The 23,001-nt window shown below is 37.6% G+C and overlaps 1 protein-coding gene across 4 annotated transcripts in view; it reads right to left on the bottom strand.

Moving 5' to 3' along the window:
• Positions 1-23,001, bottom strand: part of MATN2 (matrilin 2) — a 61,813-nt gene that overhangs the window by 21,100 nt on the left and 17,712 nt on the right. For all 4 annotated transcript variants that reach the window (XM_065751685.1, XM_065751686.1, XM_065751684.1 and 1 more), the window contains exons 3-7: positions 21,285-21,407; positions 16,937-17,059; positions 12,521-12,643; positions 6,631-6,753; positions 2,660-2,782 (exon numbers count right to left, since the gene is read on the bottom strand). In XM_065751685.1, coding sequence (XP_065607757.1) covers positions 2,660-2,782; positions 6,631-6,753; positions 12,521-12,643; positions 16,937-17,059; positions 21,285-21,407 — 615 coding nt within the window. The remainder of the gene's footprint in view (positions 1-2,659; positions 2,783-6,630; positions 6,754-12,520; positions 12,644-16,936; positions 17,060-21,284; positions 21,408-23,001) is intronic.

Consider the following 23,001-nt stretch of genomic DNA (forward strand, 5'->3'; position numbering starts at 1 on the left):
ACAGTGGCAATGACAGAATGGCTACCTTGTGAACCTTCTTCAAAGACGGTCTCTAAATGATCTCATGTGAACATGCAGGCAGAAAATCCCTCTGGGACTTTAGAGATCTTTGGCTTAGGCTAATTAAGCTTTTGCAAAGAATAGCAAATGGCAAGACCTATTGAATATGGTCCATTTTTTCTCTTCAAATTTCCTAAGGGTTTCTTCTTTGAAGTACCAAGACATAATCCTCCCATGACTGTGCAGGCAGCTCTGACTGCTTTTTATAGGCTACAAACACTGTGTCACTATTTTTTTTTTTTAATTTAGTTGTCAGAGAAGAAATCTGTTTACCACTCAGGTGTGCTCCCAGCTGTCCTAAGATACTTATGCCTCTGTAATGACACCAGTGTTGTGATTCCCAGATGATTTTCTCTCAGGACGGGTAGATGTTAAATGCTAATCCCTTCCACTCCGTTGTTCATTAAGGAGATCACAAAGTGCCTAAAACCTTTTCATGATAGTCTAAAAAAACCATCAGGTTTCATCCAGTTTCATCTGGAGTTTGCAGATGAACTCTTTATATATAGGAGTAAGACATCCTAAAGCTAAATAAATATGAGGAGGGGGACACATTGGCAAGAAGAACCATTCCAAAGTCTCCATTTTATTGTATAGAGGGATTCTAGAAGCCACAGCATGGTTTTAATGCTGCTGATGTGTCTCCAACTACATTCTGGAGGAAAATGGCTGAATGGAAAAAAAACAGCAACAACCCACACCTATTTTTACTAGAAAGGAAGAACAGATTTTTCAGTCACAAGTTGACAAAACTCTTAAAAATACAGTTTGTCTATTTCTAATTTTTCAGTGGCTCTTTTAGATCATATTCAAACTAGTTCTAGTAGACCCCAATCCCCATGTATTATGTACATTACAATATGTGCATTACTATCTGCCCCTCTTTAGAGTGTCACAGCGACAAAAGCAAAATCTGCCAAGAGATTGAGTAGGACTAAAAAGGGTAGCACAGAGGCAAACACAAGGCTAAAGACAAAGGCAAATTGCCTTTGCTGATCTGCCCCACAAGTCATTATTGTGTCAACTTGATTTCTGCTAAAACGGTGTTGCCCAGGTGCACATAAAGTAGCAAACTCTGCAGCTGCTCCAAAGGTCCCCAAAACTGGCTCCACCAAGAATCTCCACCAAGAAACTGTACCATTTCATGGTGACTCTGTCCAAGACAGCCCCTCAGCCTTCACATCTCCCACCAGACCTCTGTTTGTGAACAGCAGGTCAAGCGGAGCAGCTCCTCTAATATCTCCATACCTCCACAATCTATAGAAAAGGTGTCCAAAACTCTCTTTCATCAAAGAGAGTTGGTCCAGGAAAAATGAACAAGCAAAATACATCTACATTCCTCTTTTCCTGGCCCTTTCTATATATTATTTTATATATATTTTTTTTTCCAGGTAGAGGTAATTTATGAAACCACAATGGTTCTCAATGATCATTTGATTTATAAAGGGTGGAGAGCTGTCAGGACAACTTTTATTTGCTTATTAAGGGCTCACATGGAAATTATAAAGCTGTACAGGACTCACATTTCTCCCACCTCAGACCTGGGGAATGCTGCTGTGAAGATGACCTGTCAGTCTGATACATCTGCCATATGACTGAAAAGCTCTCCTCAGCACCTGGGGATGAACAGATCTCCCAAAACTTTTCTGAAAACACTAAAATTTACAGTCATATTGGCAAATGTCCTTTCCCAAGTCCTTTTTCTCTCTGTGCTTATTTTCAAAACATTACGATGGTATTTTTGACATGTAGTCTGTGTGAATAAACTGAAACATAGAATCACAGAATGGTTTGGGTTGGAAGGGACTCAAAATACCATCTAGCTCCAAACCCCCTTCCAACTAGGCAGGGTTGCTCAAAGCTCCAACCAACCTGGCCTTGAATACATCCAGGGTTGGAGTGTCAAAAGGTTTTCTGAGCAAACTGTTCCAGCACTTCACCACCCTCACAGTAAAGAATTTATTCCTTATATTCACCTATTCTCCTTCAGTTTAAAATCATTCTCCCTTGTTTGGTCACTACACTCCATGAGAGTCCCTCTCTAGCACTCTGTAGATCCCTTTTAGGTACTGGAAGGCCACTATAATGTCACCCCAGAACCTTCTCTTCTCTAGTCTACATAACACCACCTCTTTCAGTCTGTCTTAATAGAAGAAGTACTACTCCAGCCCTCTGATCATCTTCATGACTCCCCTCTGGACCTGCTTTGGCCCATGTCTCTCACATGCTGAGGGCCTCAGAGCTGAGTGCAGTACTCCAATAGGGTCTTGCAAGAGTGAATCAGAGAAAATCTCATATTGAGTTTTTCATCCACCTGTATCTCTAAGTCCTTCTCCTCAGAGCTGCTCTCTTTCCAGTCATGGCTCATCATTCATGCTTGGGACTGTCCTGATGCAGGTTCAGGACCTTGCACTTGACCTCGTTGAACTTCAGAAGGTTTGCACAGGCTCACCTCTGCAGCCTGTCCATGTCCCTCTGAATCCCTCTGCATCCCTTCCCCCACCCTGCTGGTGTGCCCTGGAAAGATCCTGTGTGAAAACAGAAAGCTCTCCCATGTGGGCTGAGATCGAGCAATCAAGCATATTCTCAGATGACTTACGTGTGCAGGTTTTTAGGTCCTCATTGATGACAAATCCTTCAGAGCACTGACAGACGTAGGAGTCTTCAGTATTTAGGCACAGCTGCTCACAACCGTGATTGCTTTCTGCACAGTGGTCCACTCCTATTATTTGTGATAATAATTGAAGAAAACACATGTATTTTAGAAGCACACACCACGAAACTGTAGTTCACGCATAATGTCCTCACAGAGCAAGGGAAAACAATCAATACACTTTTTTTATTTATGCAGTATTCCCATCTATTTGAATAAACTGAGTTAATTAACAACAACTAAGTGAAACGAATACAACTGCACACAGCAAACAACAAATTTGATAAAGCACAAATTTCCCTTGCCAAACTAATCCAAAGTGGAGTTTGGGGAGAGTCTTGAGGCCCTGCCTGGTATTACCCACAGGATCACATTTTACTTCTTTAAAAGACAAGACTCTCTTTTGTTCACCATAACGTTGTCTCAAAGAATGGGAGTGTCTTAACATCTACCATTTGTTTTTCCTATTTTTATTCTGATTCAAACCAAGATAAAATAGAATATTTTTTGAATCTTATATGAAACCAGTTCATAGAACTGACAGCAAAGCTGTAGGCTGAGATACGTGCACTTGCAAATGTACCATGTAATCTGCTGACTCTGTAAGTATAGAAAAAGTACATTTTTGGAAAAAAAATCTTAATACTGAACTTTCCCATAATATTTTATTCCTGACTTATTAATGACTATTTTTAGTTGTATAGGCTCAAATCACTTCAGCTTAACTTGATCAAGTATAGTGGAGTTCATTCAGGCATGAACAGTCTCATACGTTTCTATTTGCAAATCATTTACAGATGTGATCCGACATGTCTGTAGCTGTCTACATAAAAAACAACAACAACAATAAAGCAACAGACCTACACTTGATGAAAATTTACTTACTTTTAAATATTGATGTCTATTTGTTTCTTTAACTAGGCAATAAGTTTTCAGGACTCCCAAGGAGTCTGAAATCAGTCCAGATTTCCCATTATACATAAATAGAGATAACGTTGCCTTAAACAAGTGAAGCTGAGGTGTAAGTTTTTATTAGTTAAAGCAAGTTCCAGCTGGAACAGCCTCCTTATTCCAAGGACTTACATCATCATGAAGAGGCTTGTGTAACTTCTTGGATCAAGCAAAAAACGTGGAAAAAAAAAAGAGCAGTTTGGCGCCATCTTTTACAATACAAACACCTACACTAATGTGAATTTTAACATTTAAATACTTTGGTTTCTTATGCAGAATCTTTTAACACATGCTTTCAAGGACTGGGGTACTCACAAAGTTGCCAATTTCCAGCTTTTAGAAAATAGTATAACTGTTCATCGTGTGTGCTTCATTACATTTTTAATTTCTCTTCCTTTTTCAGTAATTGTAAGAAGGAAGATAAGAGAAAGGAAAGGTCTATATTAAAAAAAAAAAAAAAACACAAGAAAAACCAAAACAACCAGACAACTAGTGTCTTGTGATACATTTATTTTTAGATATTCAACTCGTGATAGCCTAAAAACGTAACCGTTAAAATGTTTTGGGCTCTTACAACACATTCAAGTTTCCTTAAATATAGCCTTATCACAAATAGTTCATCTAAAAAATATTACTCCCTGCCTTATAAGCTATTTTTGATTTAATTGACAGTGTTCCTTTGGCAATATATGTCAACAGTGCATTAGGCAAAAATGCTACCAATATTTTAGGTGGTATGCAAAATAATTCTCTGAAAAAATGAAAAGCATATTCTGAAAACAAAATGACAGCAAGTGGGCAATGGTTTTGATGTTTTCTGGTGCAGTGCTGGTCCTTTTGGAACATTATCAGAGGACATTTTATCAAATAGATCAAGGAAAATGTAAACATATGAAAGGAGGAATTTTCTATACATCTCTACGAATCATATCTCTAACATATGTTAGTTTTATGTGTGCTGCAATTTAAATAGCACATAGCAATGACACAGATATTTAGAGCAAGTTCTGCCTTTGGCTCTCTGGCTGAACAACGTTTCCCATTTGTTAGGACTGGAGAAGATGACACCTTAGCTCCGTGTTGAATCTGGGATCTTACTAAAGCATTACTTCACTAGATCTCACTTGTGGCTGACCTTACAGAAATGTAGGTTTGCACAGCTTAGAAAGATCTCAGAGAGGACTCAGGAGCATTTTCTCATCCTATTCACACCTCACCCCACTGCAGGAACCAGTTGCTGCAGTTCACGAGACACTCATTTCTGCATGTACTGCCGTCATATTGTAGGGCATATTCATGATGACATCTGCACACAAATGACTCTTCCAAATTAACAAATTCATGTTCACAGTCATGCTGACCTAACTCACAGATATTTACTTACGGAGAGAGAAAAACACTAAAGAATTCAAGTCTGTCAGGAAGGTTTCTGAAGTAAAACAGATTAGAAAAAGTCACTTTCCTTAAATGGTACCAGATTCTATGATCTGGACAACTTCTGAAGCTGTGTACATCTGATAGGGACTTGAGCATCTAAGAGCTGTCTGCAAATACCTGGCTAGATGAGACTGATCTTAGACTTTACACTGCTCCTATAGACTTTACCTGCTCCTGTAGTCATCAGAATCAATGCCCTTTGGTGGGGGAGGAATGCCTGGTCATTAATAATGATTTTTTTCTTGATTTTATGAAGAGGCATAAGATTTGTAGCCAAATCCAAAAACACTAGTTAAGGAAAAGTACCCTAGCTTGCCCTTAATTCTCAATTAAATCCTTGGTAGTAAGTATTCTAGACAATACAGCCCTTTTGCTCCTAGACTCACCAATACACACTCACTCTATAAAAACCTGAATTTATTAAAATGCCCTATACATTTTTAAAGGAAGAGTACCATGGATTGCTGTACAAAAAGCACTCTATAGACAATGACACTTCTTAGAAAGCATCTCTAAGACTGAAAGTAAACATCACTTCAGAAACATACACAAGTTAGAAGAGTCTAGAGATATAATTCATAGGTTCATAGGTACATTAGGTTGGAAAGGACCTACAAGATCATCTAGTCCAACCATCCTCCTATCACCATCCCTACCCACTGATCTACTAAACCAAATCCCTTAGCACCTCATCTAAACGCTTCTTGAACAGCGCTAGGGATGGTGCCTCAACCACCTCCCTAGGCAGGCCATTCCAGTGCCTGACCACTCTTTCAGAGAAAAAAAAATTTCAGAGAAAAATTATGTTGCTCTAATTAAGTTTTCTATTTATAGAATGTCAGCAGTGCAACCCCCCCACCCCCCTTCCCCACCAGGACTGAATCACCAGATCAAGCTAGTTCTTTATTGACAGCATTACACCGAAAACCTGTTCTGACTCTGAGTCCCCACTGAGGAAGAGCTGCAGCACAAAAAGTCTTTGTGAAGTAAATAATATGTAGAATTGGTTTATAATCCTAACATTGCTGAGGCTGCTTATACAGGTTGAAGGAAACAGTATGGGGTTTCATGTTTGATTTTAAGTTGCTTTCCGTAACTACATTACAATCTATTACCTTCTCAAAGCTAATGGGGTACATCTGTCCCTGGCTAAAATGACCCAGCAAAGCAAGGTGAAATAAAAAATAAAACAAAAAACTAAACAAAACTGTTTACACCACTACAAGACAAGGTCACAAAGTTTCAAAAAGAGTAATAAACTTCTTGGTCTTGAACCGCTGTGGTTCCTTTATTACTCCTCAGGTTTTATTGCATCTCTCCAAAAAACGTTTAACACACAACCTACTCCATAAAATAGCAAGCTGGGGATTTTCTCAGAATGAAAAGCTCAGGTAAAATTCAAGTTTATAAAGATTTGTTTCAATCCTTAGTATAGAGAACACTTTCACCCTTTCAGAGAGGAGAGCATTCAACAGAAAGTTTAAGAAATGAAAGCAGATGAGCTTCACTATGTCCAAAAGATTACTCACTTTTGCATGTTTTCTTATCTGGATTAAGTCTAAACCCTTCTTGGCATCGACAAAAATAGGAATCATCTGTATTAACACATTCCTGTTCACAGCCATGGTCCTGAAGAGCACAGTAGTCCAGTCCTAAATGGGAAGAGCTTAAGTCAGTGATGAACGTAGTTCCCCAGAAATAGGCTAGTAAAAACCATTTTCCTAATGTTCTTTTCTTTAGTTTTTGTTTGTTTGTTTGTTTACATATGCACCATTTGCAACTTTTAACATATTGTTTCAAATTGTGAAAATAAAATGTTCACCTTTAAAAATACCTGCTATACTTAGGTATACCAGATACGTGTGCTTGAATGACTTCTTGGAAAACACCTGTACTACATGCAGTACAGAAGTTAGAAAGTTAAATATTTCTTAACATTCTGTGGCTCAGTCCTATACACTCTCATCAAAACTGCCTTCTTATTTTACTGAGAGGAAGTTTGACAAGATCTGCAATATACTTGCAAATTATTATTTCCAGAGATAAATAGCTTCCTGAAGGAGGAACTGTTCTTTTCTGTGTAGTGATCTAAAGCAAGTGAGCCTTTATACATGATGAAAACATTCACCAATAATAAACCAAGAAGTCCTCATAACTGACTTAACTCAGTAGCTACAAATTAACTCTGACTTTCTCAACCAACAATCTGAGTTTACCGCTCACTTTCTTTCTACTACGCACAGAGTATTCTGCTGGTGTTGGCAGGATTCCCTTAATGAGCTGTGTTCCTTTTATTTCATTCTGAAAAAATTGGAGTAAACCTCAGAGAAAAATCCGTACAATATGCACGACTGTGTGATAACGTTTACATTTTCAGCCTTTTTTTACTTTATAAAATATTTATAACAAAAGAGAAGGCAGTTAATAAGGCAACTGGATTCTGAGATGCAAAGCTGTGAGAAGCCTTGCCTGAAGCCTCCACCCCTTGATTTGGGAGCTGCATTTAATGTTACACTCTTGCCCGTTCTTGCCTGAGCTATGTTATCGGCATGCCCGAACATGCAAGGGCCTTGCATAGCTTATCCTGACCTACAGACCAGCTGACTTGATTTCCCAGATTGGCCTTGGACATCTCTTTACACTATGGACTTGTCTGATGGTCACTGAACTGCTGACTGAGCCTGGGTACTGTCACAAGATCTGTCGACACAGTTCTTATTTCGGCATTGTGTGACTTGAAGAACCTGGCAGAGAGATTACTGACTCTGCTTGTGTTATAGTCACCCTTGGACCTCAATTTGCATTCCCTCATGTAGCAGCACACTTCCAACAGAAGATCTCCATTCTGTATAGATTCAACACAAAACCATAGATGTGCCCAGGTTGTTTCTAGTCAAAAGCAGAAGGGAAATGACATTAGGATGCAGTGGTGGAGTCTTTTAGACCATCTGGATGTAGGAGATCAGTTTTTCTAAAAACAGCAAGCAGACGGCTCCAATTTACATGCTTTTTCTTCCATTTCAACCATCCATACACAAACGGGGAAGGTAAGATGGCACTGTACAGACAACTCAGAACATTCCTGCACAGTCATGGGGACAATTCCCTTACACAAATTCTGGATGGCAAATGTTCTACTTGACTTAGTGCTATGACCATGAGATGACTAAGCTCACAATCAAGAATGATGGGAGAAGAAGCAACAGAATATGGACTCTGGATTTTACAAGATTTTTTTCAGCTTATTCAGGGAAATGCTAAGAAGGACCCTCTGGGAAAGAGCCATGAAGAGAAAGGGAGCCCAGGAGAGCCAAATGATTTTTAAAGAAAACATACTAAGAACTCAGGAACAAATGATCCTTTTATGCTGGAAAATCTGCTTAGCTAATTAAGGAACTTCTCAATAAACTAAAACACAGAAAGGGAGAATAGAGAAGAATTTAAAAAAAAAAAAGCCTGGCTGGACCTGTCATTACTGAGGTACACTAAGGGTAATACGAAGGGAGTCTACAGATATACTAGAAGCATTACGTCAGAGAAAACATGGTTCTGTTGGTGGCTAGAGGAACAGCCTAAATACAGAAATGCAGCAATAAAGAAAGAGGAAAAAAAAACAAACAACAAACCTCTTTAATTCCTGGCTCTCACAGGCAAAGAGTACTCCCAGACTTCCACGTATACTGGCACAGTTTAGGAAGGAGAGGGGCGAGCCATGCAGTTTAAAATCTACTTAAAGAAGTTGGATCCATTGCCAGGGAGTGGTGGAAAAGACAGCTGACTTGATTACAAGGTCACTATCATGGATGAAAATTCAGAGACTAAGAGAGGTCCCTGATAAGTGAAAAAAGGTGCCATTACACTCATCATTAAAAAAATGCAAAAAGACAAAGATCAATTAGCACTATTTCATTCCCAGGATCATGGGACACATCTTCTCAGAACCAATTTCCAAATACACGAAGGACAAGAAGATAAACAGAACTTACTGACTTACAAGAAGGTCAGGATGGACTTACTGAGGGCAAACTATGCCTGACCAACCCAACTGCCTTTAATCATGAAACTACCAGGTCTGTGGACAAAGGGAGATCAGTGCTTTTAACACCCCCTGACACTACTAAAGCTTTTGATGCTGTCTCCCCCAGCACTCTCATTTGGAAGCTGAGGAATTATAGGCTGGAAGAAAAGTCTGTTAAGAGTGAAAATTTTCCATGCCATCAGCCTGAAAGGGCAGTGACATATGGCCTCACATTTGCCTGGTTGCTGACAGTGACCTAGAGTATAAGAGGACAGTACTGGGGGGCACATTGCTAAAAATTTCAATTAGTGACAGATAGATGATGGCACAAGGTGTACCCTCTTCAAATCTGTGTATGACACTAAATTAGGGAGAGTGACTGTGACAAGCAGCAGTACAGAGGAAACTTCATAAACTCTGCAATTGGACCAACAGAAGTCTTATTAAGTTCTGCAAGAATTGCATAGTTCTGCACTTGAGGTGGAAACATCCCCCTAGCTCACACAGACTGAAACAAAACCTCCTGTTGGTGAGAAGCATGGGCCAGCTGCTCCTTAAGAGAAAGGGAGCCAAGGGCAACAAAAGAGCAGGGCAGGGGTCTTGCCAACAACAATACCCTGAAGTACCTGAGTTGAGCAGGCAGGACTGTAAATGGTAGCCAAGTTTAACCAAGGAGTCCACATCATATGACCAGTTCATGGTGATGAGACAGGTCTAAGGTCAAGCCAGGAAGCTAATCCAGACATCAGATGAGGGTACCACTAGAGAGTGAGCCAGGGTCTGACACAGAGATCACCAGTCAGGTCTACAGTGGCAAAGGAAGGCCACAGTCAAGCTGGGAAGTCAATCTATAGGTCAGGGTCAGCATCAAGGAGCGCTACTGCCAGGCTCACGCTTCTGCATTTCTGGAGACCGGCATGACTAAGCATAGTTGGGGTAGGAACTGAGAGCTACAGGAGGAGCTGAAATGAGGTTTCTAGAATATAGTGAGGAGAAGGACCTGAGGAGTGTGGGCAGGGCCACGAAGGCCTGTTAGTGCCACCAGGACCATGACACTAGCTGAGTAACAGCTGTGATGGAAAATGCCTTGGGAATTGAAGCCAACAATGTAATCTCACTCAAATAAAGCAAACCAAACACTGGAACGCACAAGTGAAGCACAGCAAGCAGAAATTACTCCCTCTCCTCCACTCAGCACTAGTGAAGTCACACTGATGTAAATTGTCCAGTTCTGGAACAGTAGTTTCCCACACAGTTAAAGGCAATAAACTCAAGAGGGCTCAGCAAAAGCCTACTGAAGTTGTCTAGGGCATTGTGCACATGTCTTGTTCAGAGTGCTTGAGGATTCTGGTCCTAGCCTGCTGAAGAGGAAGACTATGTCATTATAAAGGTCGTGGAACTAAACCCTTCTTGATAGTGTTGGATGATAAAACAAGGATCACTGGTCACAACCTGTGGCTTGGGTGATTCAGGTTTGGCAAAAGGAAAATGTTTTTCACTGGAAAGACAGTCCAGCAGTGGAACTGGTTGCACAGACAGGCTGTGGATTCCCCATTGGAGCTTTCTGAGATTCAATTAGACAAAGCCACAGTTGATCTGATCTATGGTTTATAAGAGCTCAACTTTAAAGAGAAGCCTGAAGTAGACGATGTCCAAAGATCCTGTTCAAACATTTTAAAGCTTTAATGCTTGTAACATAAAACAGCAGCACATGATCAGACTGAAAGTCTATATAGCCCAATGTCCTGTCTCCACCAATAGGTAATAATTAAAGCAAAGGACAGAGATGAGACAGGCCTGAAATACAACCTTTGCAGAACATTCTTTCAGCTTCCAGAATCTAAGGCTCATCAAGTTAAACAGGTTAAAATAACTCATAGGATTAGACAATAAGCTACAAACTATTCAAAATACATGAAATACAAAACATATAAAATATCATATAAAAGATGCAGTTTGAAGGTCTTTGATCAGTTCAAACTGGGAGATAAAACACTGATTAAAATTCTCATTCATAAATTGAAGGAATTCACAAGAATTTTTGCTTGGGCAGTGGAATGCATTTACACTATATTAGATTTCCAAAACATTATGGATATGAAAGTATAAGAGAATTCAGCCTGCTCTTACATGACAGATCCTTGACAAAAGGGCTGCTTCATACAAGCTACAAGCAACATGAACTGGTTTCAAGTGTAATTTGTCCCTTGGGGATGAAGAAAATTCATCTCTCTGAAATCTTTTGATCTATAAATCAGATATTTAGTCTGGCAAAACATCGAGCTCCCTACATAGTCAAGGAAAATACAGACAGAGGTATGACTTCTGGAAGTACGTCTCTTTTTCAGGATCATGAGGTCACATGTACAATTTGAATTAGACATTTTCTTTCTAGATATTAAGTGAAATAGGTATCAAACATAATGCCCAGAGAAGTCTAAAGGTTAACTTAGTCTCTTAAGATAAAGACTGAAATGCCCCCTGTAAAAGCACAGAAATGCAGTGCTATATTTAAAATGCATTTTTTGGGGGGGGGGAAATGGTTCTTGTCATTATGAATACAAGCTAAATTTATCACTGGCATCAGCAATTCCACTCACCTAAAAACTAATGGGGTTTGCCTGCTTACAAATGCAATAGTGAGGTATAGTTACCATGGTCTGTCTTTACAAGAAAGAAGTCAACTAGGAGGGTATATCAAGGCTTTCCTTTTCTATTTCCTGAACTTTGTTATGACATTAAATTCTTCAGAGATTTTAGCTTGTTTACTCAATTAAGGGAAACCCTGGCAAGAGCATTTTCTGTTCTGTAAGTTCTCTTCCACTTTATATCTCCTGCAACTCTGGTAACATTTGAACTTGTTAGTTCAGTGTCAATTAAATTTGAGAAACAAGCAAACCTCTGAAGTTATAACCTAATAGAAACATGGAAGCTTTGTAGAGGCTATTCATTTTCCCAGAGATACCTTTGGCACAAGGTATCAAAGAACACACTACAGAAGAAAATCCATAGGAAAATAGGCAGCAATGTCTCTTCTGATGTGGAACTATTTAGGCTGTTTAATTTTAGCAACAAAATGATTACAAATGGTCTTGTACAGCCTTGTTTACCTAGGCAGGGAGATGATATTATAAATGAAAAATCTGGATAATCAAAGAGACCATGTAAGACAAAGCTTTTGGCTTATATTATTGAAACAGGAGCCTGCTCATAGAAGGGGCCCCTCCACCTACTCACTCCCCATAAAAACAAACTACTGCTCAAAACAACTGCTTTTATGATATTTGGCTTCAAGGGCACTCCACCATTTTCTATACCAGACATATTATTCAGTGTTGCCAGGAACAGTGAGAACTGGAAGAAGTACATACTGTTCATAATTAAACCTTATCACAACTTACTTCTGCAAGTTCTTTTGTCTGGATTTAAAATGAACCCTGGGTGGCATCTACAGTAATATGAGTCCTCTGTGGTAACACATTCATGTTGGCAACCCTGATTATCCACAGCACAGTAGTCTACAACTGAAAAAGAACAAGAGCAACATGTATAATTAGAAATACAAAATTAGAACTATTAAACATAGAGATTATATACTAGTTACACACAGTTCCAACAAAAGAAGGAAAAGCTGGCAAAATTTTGGTCCTGAAGAGCCTTCCTGCAAAAAGCAGTGAACTAGACTTCACAGTGAATTAAGACTTCACATGAGTCCCAGATTATTTCTCCTACTTTTTGAACATTTATCAACTCTGTCAGGAACCTTCTCACTGTGTTTTCTCCAATCAGGAAACCATGCCTCATTCATTAACTCTGTCCAGATCTTCATACTGTAGACCAGGGAATAGCAGATTTATTTTATTTAGTTTTGTCTTCTTTCTCTGCAGATCCAGCTCTGGAATTGCTGTGGTTTTCTTTAATTCCTTCCCAGCTGTATTAGTTATCAAGACCTGTCCCGGCAGCCTGAATATATAAGACTGACAGCAATACCTTCTACCTTGCTCCAAAATCATCCTGAAAATCAGGCACAACTTGTGAAGCCTAAGAGCTTCAGCTTATTTTCACTTGTATTTTGCTTATATAATGCCTTTTGTGAGAAAGAAATAAAATATTGTTAGTCTAGTCACATATTTTGTAAGTCTGGTCATCTATGACACAAATCCATATTTGCAAGATAGACTGCCAAAAGGGTACTAATGTAATACTTCAGAGTTTACTCAGACACTCTCATTTGAAAGTGCTAAGGAAGTACAATTAATTTTGTTCTCTTATTTCTTTGCAGGTTAAGCTGTTTCTTTACCCAGAAAGTCCTAGAAGAAATCAATGACAAGTCACAAAGCAGGTGTCCTGCCCCCCAGTACCTACCAGGCTCACATTAGGCAAGTTTACTTGATTCCTTTCACAGAAGACAGTAACGTATCCAACTTCACACAGATGTTTATGACAGTTTCTCCATATTTGCCAACTGAGTAATATTTTTTATTACACTATACTCTATACCGCTGACCCTCCCAAACTGCTTTTAAGAGTGAATGGTTTGTTTTAATTAAGTCATTTTTTTTCTCTGTAATAGTCCTCCCTTTGCAAACAATGCACACTCAGGTGTGCTAAGATACTTAGTCAAGGTCATCTAGACAGGAAAGTAAATAACCTCGTTAGTTACCTTGAAAAGGCTTTTAAGCCTTTAGAATAGTTGTGGTGAATCAAGGCAAATTAGATTACTTACTGGCTAAGATGTGAAAATGTTTTCCTGGCAAGTACCTTTCTGTTTCCACACCAAATAGCTTCATATAAAAAATGTCCTTGCTGAATATCTATTTCAAGGATCTAATGTGTCATATAATTAGCTTTCCTCTTAAATTAACTCTAACTAAGTGCATATTTTCAAGTGTTTCAGAAGACATGTTAGCAAATTAATAAGCCAAAGAATATATATATTTTTTCTATACATCATCATCCTTAAGAAACAGCCCATATAAATCACCTCCTCCTTTGCATATAAACTGTGGTGAACATGCAGTTCTGCCACAATACCTGTAACTGCCCAATTAATGATTATGAAGTTGAGAGACAACTAAATAGGTCAACAAGTCTTAGAATCCTTTTTGAGCAAAATTTGAGCAACTACGACCCCAAGCACTTTCAGATGACAGTCTCCTTCAAAGAGGGACTGTGCCTTATTAGGTCTGCACAGTTGCTAATGTACTGTAGCTACAAAAGGCAGGGAAAAAAAAACAACAAAAAACAACACAACATGAAATAATTAATTCATAGAAAATACTGATTTTTCCAAGCTTGCTTTGCTCCACATATATCCATTCTGGGAGCCTCTTACTTGCAAAAGTAGGTTTGTTGGCCTCTAACAATAACAAGCACAACAATTTCAATACAGCCTTTCCATTGACACAGTTAGAAAATCACAATATTCTCCTGACAGTTGCATTTGGAGATATGTATTTATCTTTCCACTCCCTCCCCAAGCCCTTATTCCATGCAGGCTTAGCTTTGCTGACTGGCATTAGTAATCTGCCTACAATTTAATTTCACTTTCAGCATCACATTTCATTTTGGTGGTACTTGCTTAAAAGTGAAACTTGCCAACAGCCTGTCAATCAGCAAGTAAGGTGCCAGTGGACTTACATCTTCCTGAAAAAACTGGGAAGAATTATAAATTTACATTTCATATACTGAAGCACTGTAATCCTACTGTAAACGTACAAAATCTATGTAAGACCAAAGTACAATGATATTTCCTTCATTTCTCTTAAGTTTTATTATTTTCATGTTTCTGTACTTCATGATATTGAAACCAGAGTGTTAACATTTGACATTAACCATGACTACTTCAATATCATCTTTTTTCTAAAAGAATGACTCAATGGCTTTTTGCAATGAATCCAGGTGTCACCTCCCCAGGTTTGTTCCACCATGTTTTTCCTGCTTGGAAGTAGCTACTGAGAGGTAAGAGCCATCTTTCACTTCCAGTTACCAGTTCTGCACTCAAACTGCTTGTGTTACCCTCTGATCTGTAGGCAGCACAAATCAACCTTCCCTGGTACTGCTGTTTTACTACCAGTGTTTATACAGGTTTTTCAGGCTTAAGAGAATGCAGTAAGCTAGGGAAAAGGGTGGAATAAAGCCTAGGAATAAATGGTAATGTTAAGTAAGTACTGTAGATAGTCCACCAGTGCCAGGAAAGGCAGCTACACCAGTAAAATGGAGAGAGTGGGACTAGGATTGAGAAGACGGCCTGTTCAGAAGCATAATGGAGAAAGTAGGGCTCATCACCACCATACTTGAACTGACAGGATTTTGACAGACAGACAGTTAACATGGAAAGCTTTTTAAAAAGTCAAATGATGTTAATCTGCTAGCTGTAATTACTGTTGAAAATACTGTTTAAATCTACACATTTTCCATAAACTGTGCATTGCTAACACTCTGACTACTTGCTTGTCCATTCAGTGGTCACTTTATAAGGATGCACTGTAAGCTCCTGTTGTGAGATTTTATTTAATTATTGCCATGCAGGTAGCTGGCTGGCAGCTTTGTCAATAAAACAATTAATACCGCCTTTGGAGAAGTTTCACATTGTATTTACATCAACAGCAGAGAAACGTCTGACCTTCACACAGGTGAAGGGCAGGAGGATTAGCTAAGGCTCGTGCTTCTGATGAACTTCTGTGATGTGTTAGAGGTAGAAAAGTAGGACGTAACATCTAACAGGCTTCTTGTCTAAATATCCATAGTTAACTGCATGTTCAAAACATTTAATTTTCAGAAAGCAGGTACTTAAAATGTTATATTAGCGCTCAAATTATGCTGAGGTTAAATTATGTGAAAACATGTAAATGCTCATACATTGAGAAAATGAAGCTACACGTAAAGGAAGGTTTCCAGGAGATGAGTTTATTTTCTCATATTACACCAAGTTCCATATTATTCTAAGTCTGAAAAAAACTTCAAAACATCATTTTTGTGTCCCATGTGAACACACAAGTGGAATTTTTAATTTCACAAACAAATTCTATTATGCACCTCAAAATAGGATTATTCTGCAAGACAGTCACTCTATGAAGGTAATAAGAGAGAGACTGTATTACATTAGAGCTCTTATAAAAAATAAGAAAGCGTGAACTGTTGGAAGCTGTTTTTCCTGGTAATTTGTAGTGGCTTGTGGCAAGACTCTGGGCCAAGCATTCAACTTGGATTTACTTCCATGGAAATTCAGCATGTTTTTGAAATTAAGCATGCATTTAAGTGCTTGCCTGAAAAGAATGCCTAACAAATAAAGCCTTTTTTCTTTAAAGACTCTCTAGGCTACTATGTATGAGTGTGTGTTTGTGCGCAGGAGTGTGAGCACATGCGTGTGTGTTTGCTTCTACAAGACCGTATTTTCCTGAAATGTATGAGATGAAATGTTTATCAGAAGGATGATAGTCTAACGAACTAGAACATCTTAAAAACCTTTACTGTGTGTTAATGAGGAAGGAGTGAGAAACGAGATACATGTATGGTAATAATGTTTTCCTTCAAAAACTGTTGCATTGTATATCACAACAGTACAGTGTTGGTCACCTGCATGGATATACAATAAAACATTAGGTACATCGTTTCAAGACAGTACAGTTACTTGTTGTGTGAAATTATAAGTAAAGGCCTAAAAACATGCCAATATACGTACTTCCATACTTAGCACTCACGTGAGAGAAAAGAGCTTCCTAACATTGTTAGGTCTAAACTGGTCAATACTTTACATTTAAGTTCCCTTTGGTTTGTGTCAAGAGATAAACACAAATTGCTAAACTCATACTCACCAACACAATTCTTTCCATCCACATCCAGCTCGTACCCTTCATAGCACTGACAGACGTAAGACCCAGGCGTGTTCACACAAATATGCTCACAGTTATGCTTCTCCACAGCACAAAGGTCTTGAGCTACAAGACACAATGGAACAAATATGAAGTTCTTTGACCTTTAATATTGCACAGGTTGACTACAGACTGAAAATAAATTTCAGGAAGCTATGAAGAACTCTTTAGAACTGAGCTCATTTTAGTACAGGACATCCCAATATTCTGTCAAGTAGAAAAACTCTTACACCAGTAAGAACAACCACTCAAAGCTGAGGAGCTCATCTCTTCAGCTGAAGGGAACAACAATTACCGGGACACTGGTACTTAGTAGATTTGCTTCAGTGTACATTTCATTGCACTCACTTCACTTTTATTGAAAAGTAATTTTAGTGTTTGTGCCATTTTTTCCCCCCTTTTGTGTTCAAATTAGCAATGAAGATGGAAAGGGAAAGAAAATGTAAATGAAGCACTGAAAGATTCATGAGTATTTCATTTCTGAATTTTATCATTTTTTTGTTTCATGCAAAATAGCGTAAGTTACCCCTCCTAAGCAATCTCATTAGAAAAATTACTACAGCAAATGAGGCCAGTTCAGTTCCTGGTGTAATGAAACACATTTTTCTTTCTTTATAATAGACTCAATAGAGTGGCTTTCTGAGAATCCCAAATTTCCCCAGCGAAATCCCTGGAAGGCAGAGTACTTTGTGTTGCTCAGGATCAGGCCTGGAATCTGCTCAGCACATAAGTATAATTTACAGCTATAAAAAAGCTTCTGGAACATGTTTAAGGACATTAGCCAAACAAATACTAATTTTATTTTATAGCTCTCTGCTTCATATCATGGGGCATGATGAACAGCATAAACAGTAATTTAATGCTCTTGTTATATATAAACATCCAAAAATAAGTTAATTTTTGCAGTCACATATGCTCTTTGGTACTATTTTGTGTAATGATGTAAGATTCGAGCATAACTACAGAAGAATGAAAGAGACTAAACTAAGCAAGCAGTGCAATGAGTACAGAAAAGCCACTATCTGACATAGCCACTCTTCCCTAGAAAAGTTAGATGAGAGTTGGTAAAAGGAGCAACAGGAGGTTTTCATCCTTGCACGAATACAAAACTATCTCAGTGATTTCCATCTTCTGCAAAGAAGATGCAAAACAAAACCGCCTAAATGACATAAATGCGAGAATATTGTAGGTTAAACAAAGGAACTTTTTTTCCTGATTTTGTCCTGGAAGATAGATGCGTTGAACTATTTTTTTTTCCCTTTCACGTGGAATACAACAAATCACAAATATAGCAATTTATTTCTTTCTTTCTATGCAGTACTGAAATGCATTATGTAACAAAACTACCATCCACCCAAAAAAAGAAATGTCCTTTTCCAGCCTGGAGCAAATTTGTTAATTCATTGCTGATTTAAGCCATTTGGTTAAGGGCTTTTAAGAACTGAACAGTGACACGCTGTACTCTCACAACATAAACAGTTCCAAAAGTTGAAAAGAATATATATTTATGCACATGCAGTTCATTCTTTATTCATTGTTTATTTTAATAAGTATTAAAACATACATGTGAGGAAACTATTCGTGAGTGAGCTAATAAATACACTCAAAACTTAGATAAATACATCTGTTTTATGTTGATCATGTACTGCACTAAACATCTATATAATGTAGATTTATTTTACTTAGAGGTCAAGTGAAGAACACGTTGTCCTTGTGCACTGATGAAAAATAAGCAACCTATGAAAGTAACCAGCATGGTCACAGACTTCAGGTTCTTCAATCACTGCTCTTCACCCTCACTCCATTAATAAGCTGACCAGTTTGTCCAGCTTTGGTCCCCTCTGCTCACAAATTCTGTTACTTCTCTGAGCTTTTATCCTGCTTTAATTAATATAAACTATTTATATAGTTTATAATCTAATCTTAGATTTTGAGTACTCAAACTAGCTTAGAGTTTAATAATGTAGAAAAATAGGCCACAAACACATGGAAGGACTTGTGTCCCTTTCATATTTAGCAAACTCAGATCTACTATCATTTCATTGATGATCAAAACAAGTGTATAGTCAAGCATATCATGTGTGACAGATAAATAGAGAAAAATGTATCATAACAAGAAACTTCAAAAAAGAAAAGTAAAGCAGTGAGCTTTGAAAGGTTGTATAGAAGCAACTCATTGAGGGCTACTAGGCATGGGCCATCTGAAGGAAAACTCCACACAATTCCAAAATTCTCATGGAAATTAATCCATAATTTGTAGCAGTGACTAAAAGATGAACTACTGGCTAACAAAAACAATGAAAATCTAACACAGTACAATAGGAGACACAATAAACTATTTTTCATACTTGCAATTAAGATTTTCTGAATGTTTTAGCCTTAGTTGAACCAAATTATTTTCCAGTTTTACTAGTATTTTCTCCAAACTCAATTGTCCAAACTGATGTTAGGGGTGAGGAAGGAAATTGTGTAAGAAGGAATTTTAAGAAAGGAGAGATTTTGTATTTAAAAAGTAAATTCCAGAATGTTGAGAGAAAATGAATTCTTCCTTCAATTTTTTTTTTTTTTTTTGGTACAAGGAAATGCAGAGCACAAAAGGAGTTTAAAGCGAAAGATTAAAGGATATATAAAGCTTTTAAATGAGAAGCATTTTAAAAGGGGAAGAATGAAGTTAGGGAATATTACTGAAATATGACTGCATAGTTGGAGCCTTCATTTGGGATTCCAAACACTTGTTTTCAGAAGCATAAATGCATGGAAACATGGGAACAGGCTCTATAAAAACTATTCTTTTCACTATTCTTGTCTTGGCTCAGCTGCTAAACCAAGCAATAATCAGAAACGATTTCAGATTACATTTCATTTTCTTTTTTTACTCCTTCTTAAGGAAACAAAAACCTAAACAAACATACAAATAAACGTTGAATAAATTGTTGAAACTTAACACTAACCATTATACAGACAGGTGTGTATGACAAGTATCTACATTTGATAAGGGATGCTAGGAAGAAGGGCAAAGAAAATGATTCTTCAAACTCATTCATCCCATGGCTCAACACCACAGTGAAAAAACAAAAAAAAAGCAGTTTCCTCCTATAATCCAAAGAATTTGATCATGTCTCCATACTCCAGCAAAAATCACTATACAATTCCAGTGCTGACATCCTCTGGTCCTCATTTCTCATTGCTGAGGCTCTGACTAAAACCATGTCCCACTGCATATGTAAATGCCTTAATAATCAATCTGCAGAGTCCTCTCAGATACTGACATATTCCCATTACTTTGCTCATCACAAAGGAGACAAAGAACCCTCTAATCCCAAATTACTCACTTAAGATGCTGAGCACACAAGGGCAGGATTTGAGCCTGCATGCTTCCCCTCATTTCTAAATTATGTATAGTGAGGGGAACATCCTTTGCCCGCACCATGATGGCTTCCTCCAGTTCTTTCAAAAGACATTATTGAAAAGAATTCTTCTGAATCAAATCAGTTTGGCAAACCTGGTTTGAATTCACAGAGTTTAGTGGGGTAAGGAACTGCATTTTTAGCAAGAGTATTTTTCACAGATAATAAAAATTATTACCTCACAATAAATTTAAAATAATTGTGGATAGAGAAATAAATTTGGCATGCCTTTGTCACATAGTCCACTGTTAATTATGAGGAAGCAAGACAGAATGGACAAAAGAAATACTGCTTACAGAGATCATAATTAAACTGAAGTACTGTTTGTTGCTATGAACTGTATTGTTAAAGCCAATTACTTAAAAGAAAATGATCTTGTTATAGAAGAAATGACAGCACAAGAAAGACTTTTGAAACTCTTTTCTGAAAGACTGTAAGGTTATACTTCAAGCACAGGTTAGGAAGAGTTTTCCAGAATGGCAAGTTATGCCCCAGTTTTCTAATATGAGGTTTACTGTTCTTTTCTGTGCTACTTAGGAACAGCAACCAGTAGGCCACTATCTAGACAGGTTACTACAGTAGCTGGGATAATTTAATATGAGATGATGTAACAGTTCTTTCTTTGGCTGTTGTTTCATTCTTGAGCATATTACATGCAGTCACTGTGTACTACTGCAGTCACATACAATAATTAGAGCTGGATGTATTTCACAAAGGCTTACAAGAACTTCATTAAAAAAAAGAAAAACAACTTCACTTTTTTAGACTCTTTGTGATTACCATTAATTATACAACAAGTTCAGCTCTTCTTTATGAACCAAACTCAAACCGCTGATGTTAAATGCTTTAGAGGGGCACGAGAATAGTTAAGAAAGATAACATACTGCTGCAAGTCTTCTGGTCAGTGTTCAGGACGTAACCTTGTTTACATCTGCATACATAAGAGCCAGGGGTATTTACGCAGAAATGATCACAGTGATGCTCAGCTATACTGCACATATGGGGCACTGAAAGAGAAAAGTAAGAGGTTATTAATCACTGGGCATGCTTATTTGTTGTCACAACTGAGTAATAAATGGTTTAAAATACTTTACTGAAGTCACTTAAAAAAAAATTAAATTTCAACAGTCAAGACAAAAATGGGGTAAAGCCTATATTTGAGTGTAAAAACAATCCTTACCAAACAGAATTATATTTTTATTCATAATAAAAATAAGAGTTTACTTATTATCTGGTTGACGTTGGTCATGAAACTACTTGTGGAAGAGGGATATAAACAACAACAAAAAATTACAATAGAGCATCTGGAAACACTAATTACTTGCTGGTTCCATGAAAACAATGAAACAGGCAGCACATTCAAATTTAAAAATAAGTGTAATTTAATTACAAATTGTTCTAGAGAACATTTAATTTCCTGAATGAAGTACCCTACAGCACAATACTAAAAAAGAACAACTGGAAAAAAAAGATTGATGATACATCTTGCTTGCCAATTCATTAATTTTGAGGAATATTTGGACAAGAAATGACTACAGTGAAGTCAAGCATCTCCAAAACTCCATGAGAGGAAACTGAGCTGAGCTACACTCCAGAGCATAACTGTTCTTGAGCCTATTTTTTTATTCTGTTTGTATTTTATGTCTCTAATAGCAAGTAGCAAAATGCAGCAGACTGTGACAGGAAGAAAAAAACCCACAAAGTAGACCTATTCTGCCAAGTTCATTACTCAGTGTTTTTTTTTTTTTCCATATCAGATTTTCTGTGGGGAAGTAATGAATATCATAAACCTTTTTTCTTCCACTAGAGCACTGCTGTTATGTCATTCCTATAATATACAGGTGAATTGTTCTCTGAGAACAATGAGTGGACAGTAATCTGTTTTTCTCAAGGACGATTAGAGACTGATGTGCTCATTATGCTCATTATGCTGCTAGCTTGGCAAACATTAACATTTATGGAATAGATATTCAACAGTAATTTTCTAACAGACACAGTAAAAGCCTAATAAATAACTTTACATGTGGTATGCATGGAAATTCTGGGGAAAAAAAAAGTTATTTGAGATACACAGTATTTATTGAGTCTTTGGAACAGTTGCCACAGTTATCCATTTACTGCTAATACACAGACCACCACAATTCCCAAATCTCTTCATGAGCCTTTTGGAACTCATTTTCTGTCATTACAAAACATCTCAAGTACTTTTTATCTGCGTGAATGCACACCTGCTGGTATTTCTGGTCTCCTCATACTTCTGTCTTTCTAAAAGTAAAGTTCATGGTCTCACTAGTTTTCAACATCAGGTACAGTTTGTTATGACCAAAGGGGCACTTAAAATATGACAAATTAAAAAAAACAGTACTTTCAACAGTTTATATATCAGAAAATCTCACCATATTCCTCTGTAATACTCCCCCAGAATAATCCTTCAAAAAGTCAGACCTCCAGTATCAAATCATGTAAAGCAGTAAAATAAGAGTACTCAAAAATGGAAGGAGAGGGAAAAAAAAAAAGCATCTGCTGCTACTGAATTCATTTTGAGAATACATTACCACTAATTGTTACCAACTTCACATGATTAATACTTTTTCCCACAAG

Source organism: Cyrtonyx montezumae, unplaced genomic scaffold, assembly GCF_038088225.1.
Source record: "Cyrtonyx montezumae isolate F1298 unplaced genomic scaffold, pur_monq_1.0 scaffold_8, whole genome shotgun sequence".
NCBI classification, from domain to species: domain Eukaryota; kingdom Metazoa; phylum Chordata; class Aves; order Galliformes; family Odontophoridae; genus Cyrtonyx; species Cyrtonyx montezumae.